Raw genomic sequence first — 9,247 nt, 5'->3', positions numbered from 1 at the left:
GACAAATTTCAGCCTGTGCTTCTGGTTTTCTCCCAGGAAGATCCCTCAGGAAATTCTTAATCCAGGTGCCACCGTCTGTGTGGGATAAAAACCTGTTTCTAAGCTCTGGGGAAGCGTAAACTGTTGTCACATGTAGATAATAAGGGGTTTTTTTAATTTCAGAGCTATTTCCCTGTTTTATGAGCTCTCTGAAAATGATTTGGCCTTCATCAAGCAGAGCAAGGATGGTTCTGGTTTCTTGATCAACCTGATTGACTCTCCTGGACACGTGGACTTCTCCTCAGAGGTCACTGCTGCTCTCCGTGTCACTGATGGTGCCCTGGTTGTTGTGGACTGTGTCTCTGGTAAGGTTTTTCCTCAGCCTTGTGCCACTGCAGTGAATGTTGGGCGAGTTTGAAGAGGAGGATAACGAATTCCCCTGTGTTTGGCAGGCGTGTGCGTGCAGACAGAGACTGTGCTGCGTCAGGCCATTGCCGAGAGGATCAAGCCTGTCCTGATGATGAACAAGATGGACCGAGCGCTGCTGGAGCTGCAGCTGGAGCCTGAAGAGCTGTACCAGACCTTCCAGCGCATCGTGGAGAATGTGAACGTCATTATCTCCACCTATGGAGAAGGAGAAAGTGGCCCCATGGGAAATATCATGGTAAGTGGGAGGTTGTGTTTGGGATGAGTGAGAGGGAGCAGTTGTGGTTCTTCATCAGTTCTCAAGTGGAGAAGCGAGAGGAGAATGGTGAAGACGCTGGTACAACCCAGGCTTGTGCTGGCTTGGAGCTCTCACTAGCTTTGCTCTGAAATCTGAGTCTTGAGCAGATAAAGACTAAATAAAGTCTTTTCTCCCTGTATGGTTAAGGGTGCCCTCGGTTTGTAGGACACCTTTTTGCCCCACATCACATCTGTGATGGGAGATCCTGGGCTGGTACACAGTGTCCCTTCCTGGCTGTTTCCTGGACTGGAAGGCCAGGAGGTGTTTGCCAGTCCAAGCACTGCTCCCCACTGGGTTCCTGGATACTGTTGGTTCTGAGAAAAGCCTCGTGCTTGGTTCCCCTTGAGCCTTCTCCTGCACGCTGCAGGTTTCCATGTGCTGCTGACCCTCCCCCTGAAGGACAGGAATCTTACCCACACGCACATCTGCACGGCTGCTGGCCCAAGTGGTGAAAAATAAACCTAGTTCTGCAGGATGAAGCTAAAACAGCCTGGCTGTCCCTGAACCTGGGAGGTGGCTGCTCTCACAGAACTGCTTGAGGGTCCTGTAGTTCTGAAGCTCCATCTTCAAACTCTGTGGAGCTGCACTGAGTTGTGTGGGACTGAGGAAGCTGCTGTGACGCTCCGTGGCTGTGAGCAGTGACTGTTCCCCTGTAACCCAGCTCTCCTGTTCCCTTCCAGATTGATCCGGTCCTCGGTACCGTTGGGTTTGGTTCCGGTCTGCACGGCTGGGCTTTCACTCTGAAACAGTTTGCTGAAATGTATGTTGCAAAGTTTGCTGCCAAGGGTGATGCCCAACTGAGTCCATCAGAACGTGCCAAGAAAGTCGAAGACATGATGAAGAAGCTGTGGGGAGACAGGTGAGGAATCATGGCTCTTGGTTTTCATTCCAGATCAGCTCTTGAGTGGTTACAACTTGGGTGTTGAAGAAGATGGATCAGGAGGGAGGATGTGGTTGCACCTGCCCCTGTCTCAAGGGGGTGTGATAGCAGAAGAACTGTTTCCTGTGAAATAATCTTTGCAGAATAGGAAACAACAGATAAATGGGGAGGGGATGGTGAGTTGGCAACGTCAGTTCAGTGTGTTTTGGTGAGTTCTGAGGGTGACGGGGGAAGGTATGAAGATGCTTCTTCTCAGCAGCTCTTTCCTCTGGCCTGAGTGAGCAGAACAAACCACCCCTCCCCAGCTGATCTGAGCATTGATACTTGTCTGAATCGATTCTTGCAGATATTTTGATCCTGCTACTGGCAAGTTCAGCAAATCTGCTACCAGCCCTGATGGAAAGAAACTACCCAGGACCTTCTGCCAGCTCATCCTTGACCCCATCTTCAAGGTGAGTTCTTGGTGTTCAGCCCTTGCTGGTGCCCTGTGCTCTCTGGTTCTGTTACGGTGCGTGATGATGGAAAATTTCTTCACTTTGACCTGACTTGTCTGATTGAAGAAATTTCAAATATCTGACACATCTCGTTACTCTGCGGGCAGGGAAGCTGCTGGTAGATGTTGTGCAGACAAGTATGTGTCTGAGCCTCCAAATGGATTCAGTTGGGTGATGAGCAAGAACAGAGACTCTTTAGAGTCACATTGTGCTGCTGCTTCAAACTGGGTCACCAGTGACATTCCTAACTGCTGCTGTTCCAGGTTTTTGATGCAATCATGAACTTCAAGAAAGAGGAGGCGGCTAAACTGATTGAGAAACTGGACATCAAGCTTGACAGCGAAGATAAGGACAAGGAGGGCAAACCCCTGCTGAAGGTGACATTGATCTGGAGTGTCTGTGGGGAGGAGATGAGTAGTTGTGTGTTTAAACTCACTCAGCTGCTGTGAACCCTGCTTGGGTGGGAAGGTGCTGGTGGGAGGTTGAAGCCTGGAGAGGAAAAGACTGAGGGGGGATCTTATCAATGCTTATCAATATCTAAAGGGTGGGTGTGGAGAGGATGGGGCCAGACTCTTCTCAGTGGTGCCCGGTGACAGGACAAGGGGCAATGGGCACAAACTGGGACACGGGAAGCTCCAGCTGAAGATGAGGAAAAACTTCTTTACTTGGAGGGAGCCCAGGGAGGTTGTGAAGTCTCCTCTGGAGATCCTCAGAACCCACCTGGATGCGGTCCTGTGCAACCTGCTCTATGTGAACCTCCTTTGGCAGGGGGGTTGGACTGGATCATCTCCAGAGGTCCCTTCCAGCCCCCACCATGCTGGGTTTCTGTGAGGTTGGGGTAGCAAGAGAAGGTTCACTGCCAGGTCTTACTCATCTGATCTCTGCTCAGGCCGTGATGAGGCGGTGGCTGCCTGCTGGAGATGCCCTGCTGCAGATGATCACCATTCACCTGCCTTCTCCTGTCACAGCCCAGAAGTATCGCTGTGAGCTGCTCTACGAGGGACCCCCCGATGATGAGGCTGCCATAGGTATGATGAGCTGCTGTTCTGCTGCCAGGCATCTCCTCACATCGCTGCTCCACATGCCCGTAGCCATCTTGTGTTCCAAGTACACAGCTCTGTAGCCACTGTAATTCTCGAGTCTGTAGCTTTTCTGCTGTGGATCAAACAAGCTCACCAGCTTTACTGAGCCCAGAAGTTTACCAGTTCTGGGCTCCCCAGTTCAAGAAAGACCAGGAATTACTGGAGAGAGTCCAGTGGAGGCTACGAAGGTGATGAGGGGACTGGAGCATCTCTCTTATAAGAGGAAAGGCTGAGAGACCTGGGTTTGTTTAGCCTGGAGAAGACTTGAGGATCTTTGGAATGTTGGGATTGCCCTGTGCAACAGGAGTTGGACTCATGATCCTTGTGGGTCCCTTCCAACTCATGACATTGTGTGATCTTACCAGTGCTTATAAATAAAGGGTGAGTGTTGAGAGGATGGGGCCAGATTCTTCAGTGGTGCCCAGTGACAGGACAAGGGGCAATGGGCACAAACTAGAAGACAGGAAGTTCCAGCTGAAGATGAGGAGAAACTTCACTGTGAGGGTGCCAGAGCCCTGGGACAGGCTGCCCAGAGAGGGTGTGGAGTCTCCATCTCTGGAGATGTTCAAACCCACCTGGACACTTTCCTGTGCAACCTGGTGTAGGGTTTGGCAGGGGGGTTGGACTGGATGATCTCCTGAGGTCCCTTCCAACCCCACCAGTCTGGGATTTACTCTGGAGGAGTAAGTGGAGAGTAGCCAGGGTATATGCCAAAGGCTCAGGCTGAGACTGTGTTTGTTTAAAACATCTCTTGGTGGTGTGATGGTTCTGGTTGGGCTGGCCAGCTGTCCAGACAGAAGTCAGCAGGCTGGGGCAGTCCTGGTACGGATCTCATGCTGGGGTTTGGGGGTGGGTGGCAGCACAGGGCGTGTAGAGTGTGAGAAATGGTACTAAACTGACTTCTTCCCTTTCTCCCAGGTATCAAGAACTGTGACCCCAAAGGCCCCCTGATGATGTACATCTCTAAAATGGTGCCAACCTCTGACAAGGGACGTTTCTACGCTTTTGGACGTGTCTTCTCTGGTCTCGTCTCAACTGGCTTGAAAGTCAGAATCATGGGACCAAACTACACCCCTGGCAAGAAGGAGGATCTGTACCTGAAGCCAATTCAGAGGTCAGTCCTGACTGGGGTGTGCTCTGTGGTCCAGATTTGTGGTTCTAAAACTGTCTTGGGTGTCTTCTCATCTCTTGAGGCCACACAAGACACTTGGCTATGGGCTTCAAGCCTATTGTCACAACTCCAGGCTGCTGCCTGGTGGGATTTCCCCTTTCAGACTTCAATAAAACAACTTTCTCTTTCTCCAGGACCATTCTCATGATGGGCCGCTATGTTGAACCCATCGAGGACGTGCCTTGTGGAAACATTGTTGGTCTGGTTGGCGTTGACCAGTTCCTTGTGAAGACTGGAACCATCACCACCTTCGAGCACGCTCACAACATGAGAGTCATGAAGTTCAGCGTCAGCCCTGTCGTGCGTGTGGCTGTGGAAGCCAAGAACCCAGCTGACCTGCCCAAGCTGGTGGAGGGACTGAAGCGTCTTGCCAAGTCTGACCCTATGGTGCAGGTGAATGTCTCAAAGTGTTTGAGGGACTGAAGACCTCCTGGTCCTGCTGGCACAGGAGGCTTCTGCCTTGAGTGCTGGAGGTGCTGGCAGAAAAATCATGAGTTGAGTATTGATCCCAGTCCTACCAGAGTGGGAAGGAATGCTGTGTTCCAGCTTGGGCTTGGTGCTGAGTCATCCATCCCCAGATCAGTAGAAGGAGCATCTAAAAGTAGCTCTATGAGTCAAAGACAAAAATCAGAGACGGTTGTTAGTGCCTTGTGTGCAAGAGCTGTTGTGTTGGAGCTGAAAGTCTCACCTGGTGTATCAATATCATTTCAGTGCATCATCGAGGAGTCTGGAGAACACATCATCGCTGGTGCTGGGGAGCTGCACTTGGAGATCTGCCTGAAGGATCTGGAAGAGGATCACGCCTGCATTCCTATCAAGGTAGAGGAGCTCAGAGCTGGTGACGGGCTCTGGGGCGGGTGTCTGGCGAGCTCTGGGCAGGTGGGTGTCTGGTGAGGTGCTGCTTGGTTGGTGGATCACTGCTCTTCTCTTTGTCACCACAGAAATCAGATCCTGTTGTGTCCTACCGTGAGACAGTCAGTGAGGAATCCAACGTGATGTGCCTTTCCAAGTCCCCCAACAAACACAACAGGCTGTACATGAAGGCTCGACCCTTCCCAGATGGTTTGGCTGAAGACATTGACAAGGGTGAGGTCTCTGCCCGTCAGGAGCTGAAGCAACGAGCTCGTTACCTGGCTGAGAAATACGAGTGGGATGTCACTGAAGCCAGGAAGATCTGGTGCTTTGGTCCTGATGGCACCGGCCCCAACATCCTGACGGACATCACCAAGGGCGTGCAGTACCTGAACGAGATCAAGGACAGCGTGGTGGCCGGCTTCCAGTGGGCGACCAAGGAGGTAGGGGCAGCGCCTGGCTCTGGGTGTGGCAGGGCTGGGATCATCTTTTTCAAAGAAATTGCAGGAAAAGTGTCACAATGTGACTTATTTCTAATTCAGAAGTATTATTTAGGATAAATGAAACTTGATGATCGCTGGAATGATGGTGTCATAGCAGTTTAGACACACACACGACCTCAAGACAAATACACTTTACAGCTGATGACAAAATACTTCCAGTGCATCCTCTTAAGTGTGACATTAAACTTATTAGAACACACAGAACATCAAATCTCAGCTCAATATGGCAGGAAAATTGATTCCCCAGTGGGGGGGAAAAATAAATCTCTTTAGGAGACAATGATTTACAAACAAAATGTTGAGTTTAGAAAGTTACTGGTGTGAAGTGCTTAAAAATGAACATACTGCACATCAAAAAGTGCTGAGATTTGAGGGAAACTCACATGTCGTGTGATGTATTTCTAATTCAGAAGTGTCTTTAAGGATAAATGAAACTTGATGATCACTGGAATGATGGTGTCATATCAGTTTGGACACACACACGACCTCAAGACAAATATATTTTACAGCTCATGCGAAATGAAGCATAAAATCATCCTCTAAGTGTGACTTTAAACTTAATTAGCACACACAGAACATCAAATCTCAGCTCAGTGTTGCAGGAAAATCGATTCCCCGTGGCGGGGTGGGGAATAAATCTCTTTAGGAGACAATGATTTACAAACAAAATGTTGAGTTTAGCAAGTTAAACACTTCACACTGGTAAAAATGAACACAAGTGCCTAGATTTGAGGGAAACTCATGTGTAGTGTGATGTATTTATAATTTAAAAGGATATAATTTATAATTTAAGGATAAATGAAACTTGATGATCACTGGAATGATGGTGTTGGATCAGTTTGGACACACACACGACCTCAAGACAAATATATTTTACAGCTCATGCCAAATGAAGCATAAAATCATCCTCTAAGCGTGACTTTAAACTTAATTAGCACACGCAGAACATCAAATCTCAGCTCAATATTGCCTGAAAAATTTATTCCCTGGGGGGGAATAAATCTCTTTAGAGGGAAATAAATCTCATTTACAAACAAAATGGTAAGTTTAGAAAGTTGAACACTTCACACCTGTAAAAATGAACCCACTGCACATCAGAAGGTGACTGGATTTCAGGGAAACTTGCTTCAAAAGGGAATTTTTTAGCTTTCAGGGAAGCTCACAGTGGTGTGATGTGTTTATAGTTCAGAAGTTATCATTTAGGATAAATGAAACTGGCTGATGCTGGGTTTTGGGTGTTGTACCACTTTAGACACACACTCGACCTCCAGACAAGCAGCTTCCTCCCAGGACTGCAGGGAATTCATGGGGACAGCACGTTCCTTCAAATTGAGAAACGCTTTTGAGAGCAAAGTGCCAACAGGAGGGACAGAAACTATTGAGATGAACAACACAGCTGGTGGCAGAAGAAGATGGAGGTGCTGTGGGTGCCTCAGCCGAGATCTGACCTCAGTTACCTCATATTTTTATTAGATATTTATTATCATAGCAGTTATTTTTCAGGATTAGACAGGAGATGACTCCAAAATAACCAGTTGATGGGTGGGTTGGGATCAGCAACGGGAGAGGAGCTTTTCCTGTTGATTTTTTTCAGTTAGACTCAGAAGATCATCACCACCAGCAACTTTTTTTTGTCCCAGTAATCTCAAAAGAACCTCCTTTTCCTGGCCACATACTCTGGGTTGTGGCATCAGGATTGTGTGTCAGCGCTTGTGGTGATGTGAACCTTGGAGCTCTTGCGTGAAGATCCTGATAAAAATGGTTTCAGTGCCTGAAGCTTTCTCTGAGGAGCTGCAGTGGTGACTCAGAGGCAGGAGGAGCTGGTTCCAAAGTCCTGGGCAAGCTCCTTGCTGTGCCAAGTGGGTTCTTGAGCTTCCTGCTCCAGGTCCTGCTTCCAGGGAATGCTGTTATCTGAGGGACCAGAGCCTTCTGGTGGGGAACCTGTCCCCTGACACAGTGTTGGTTGCTTTTTTCCAGGGGGTCCTGTGTGAGGAGAACATGCGTGGTGTGCGTTTTGATGTGCATGATGTCACCCTCCACGCCGATGCCATCCACCGTGGAGGTGGACAGATCATTCCCACTGCCAGGAGATGCCTGTATGCCTGTGTCCTCACCGCTCAGCCCCGGCTCATGGAGCCCATCTACCTTGTGGAGATCCAGGTGAGGAGCTTCTGCTCAACCCAGAAGGTCCTGTGTGAAGAAAACGTGTGAGTGGGCAGTTTGTGGTCCTGACACCTCTCTCTTGCAGTGCCCAGAACAGGTGGTTGGTGGCATCTATGGTGTGCTGAATAGGAAGCGTGGCCATGTGTTTGAGGAGACCCAGGTGGCTGGTACCCCCATGTTCGTGGTCAAGGCCTACCTGCCTGTCAACGAGTCCTTTGGTGAGTGTGCTGGGCCTGGATGTTCTCCAGGAGTGCAGCAGCTCCTGGGAGCTTGATATCAGCTCTGGGAAGGAGATCTTTTGTGTCCAGCTGTCTGATAGCAATGACTGTAGGATCATATAGGTTGGAAAAGACCTTTAAGATCCTTGAGTCCAACCATAAACCCAACATTGTCAAGTCCACCACAAAACCATGTCCCTAAGCACCACATCTCCATGTCTTTTAAATCCAGGGATGGTGACTCCACCATTCCAATGCTTGACAACTTTTTTTGGTGAAGAAATTCTTCCTAATATCCAACCTAAACCTCCCCTGGTGCAACCCTGAGGCCATTTCCTCTTGTCCCATCACTTGTTACTTGGGAGAAGACACAGACATCATAGAATGGTTTGGGTTGAAGGGACCTTTAAGGTCATCTAGTCCAACCCCCCTGCTATGAGCAGGGACACCTTCCACTAGACCAGGTTGCTCAAAGCCTCATCCAACCTGGCCGAGAACACTTCCAGGGAGGAGCAGCCACAGCTTCTCTGGCCAACCTGGGACACCGTATCACCACCCTCAGCATAAAAGAAGTTCCTTAAATCTAGTCTGAATCTCCCATCTTCTGGTGTAAAACCATCACCCTTGTCCTATTGCTACTCAAACTTGTTGCCATCTTAGAACCTCCCTTGAACTATTGAGAAGCTCCCTTGAGGTCTGACAGAGCCTTCATGGTTGATATCTCCACCAGCTTTTGAGCCCTACTTTGGGTTCTTCTCCAGCCATGCTGGTGGTGACACCAAACACTTGTTCTGCTTTATCCTCACACTTTCTCTTCTTCCTCCCAGGTTTCACAGCAGATTTGAGGTCCAACACAGGAGGTCAGGCCTTCCCCCAGTGCGTCTTTGACCACTGGCAGATCCTCCCCGGGGATCCCTTCGACAGCGCCAGTCGTCCCTGCCAGGTGGTGGCCGAGACCCGCAAACGCAAAGGGCTGAAGGAAGGAATCCCGGCTCTGGACAACTTCCTTGATAAACTCTAATACAATTCCTTGGACTCCTGGGGAGGGGGAAATGGGGAGAATAATTAATTAATTAGCGTTAACCCCCATGCCGAGGGGCAGACGCACGTGACCACCATCTCTCTGCATTGTCGATTAATCGGTTCCATAGAGATTTGAGACTTAAAATGAGGAGAAAACA

The 9,247-nt window shown here is 49.3% G+C and overlaps 1 protein-coding gene and 1 non-coding gene across 2 annotated transcripts in view; both read left to right on the top strand.

The window, feature by feature from the left end:
• Positions 1 to 9,237, top strand: part of EEF2 (eukaryotic translation elongation factor 2) — a 10,102-nt gene extending 865 nt beyond the window's left edge. The window contains exons 2-14 of the mRNA XM_010163902.2: positions 163 to 344; positions 432 to 643; positions 1,384 to 1,562; positions 1,930 to 2,035; positions 2,341 to 2,454; positions 2,967 to 3,105; positions 4,078 to 4,273; positions 4,465 to 4,723; positions 5,042 to 5,149; positions 5,272 to 5,625; positions 7,663 to 7,845; positions 7,934 to 8,066; positions 8,894 to 9,237. Of these exons, the coding sequence (XP_010162204.1) occupies positions 163 to 344; positions 432 to 643; positions 1,384 to 1,562; positions 1,930 to 2,035; positions 2,341 to 2,454; positions 2,967 to 3,105; positions 4,078 to 4,273; positions 4,465 to 4,723; positions 5,042 to 5,149; positions 5,272 to 5,625; positions 7,663 to 7,845; positions 7,934 to 8,066; positions 8,894 to 9,087 (2,359 nt within the window). The 3' untranslated portion in view covers positions 9,088 to 9,237. The remainder of the gene's footprint in view (positions 1 to 162; positions 345 to 431; positions 644 to 1,383; positions 1,563 to 1,929; positions 2,036 to 2,340; positions 2,455 to 2,966; positions 3,106 to 4,077; positions 4,274 to 4,464; positions 4,724 to 5,041; positions 5,150 to 5,271; positions 5,626 to 7,662; positions 7,846 to 7,933; positions 8,067 to 8,893) is intronic.
• On the top strand, positions 2,093 to 2,162 carry LOC114818383 (small nucleolar RNA SNORD37). Its single transcript, XR_003766151.1, has one exon. It is a non-coding gene; the product is annotated as a small nucleolar RNA SNORD37 (small nucleolar RNA).
• Positions 9,238 to 9,247: the final 10 nt, after the last annotated feature.

Source organism: Antrostomus carolinensis, unplaced genomic scaffold (assembly GCF_000700745.2).
Source record: "Antrostomus carolinensis isolate BGI_N321 unplaced genomic scaffold, ASM70074v2 scaffold1973, whole genome shotgun sequence".
Lineage (NCBI taxonomy): Eukaryota > Metazoa > Chordata > Aves > Caprimulgiformes > Caprimulgidae > Antrostomus > Antrostomus carolinensis.
The sequence above is the reverse complement of the archived record's forward strand: the minus strand, read 5'-3'. Positions and strand labels throughout refer to the sequence as shown.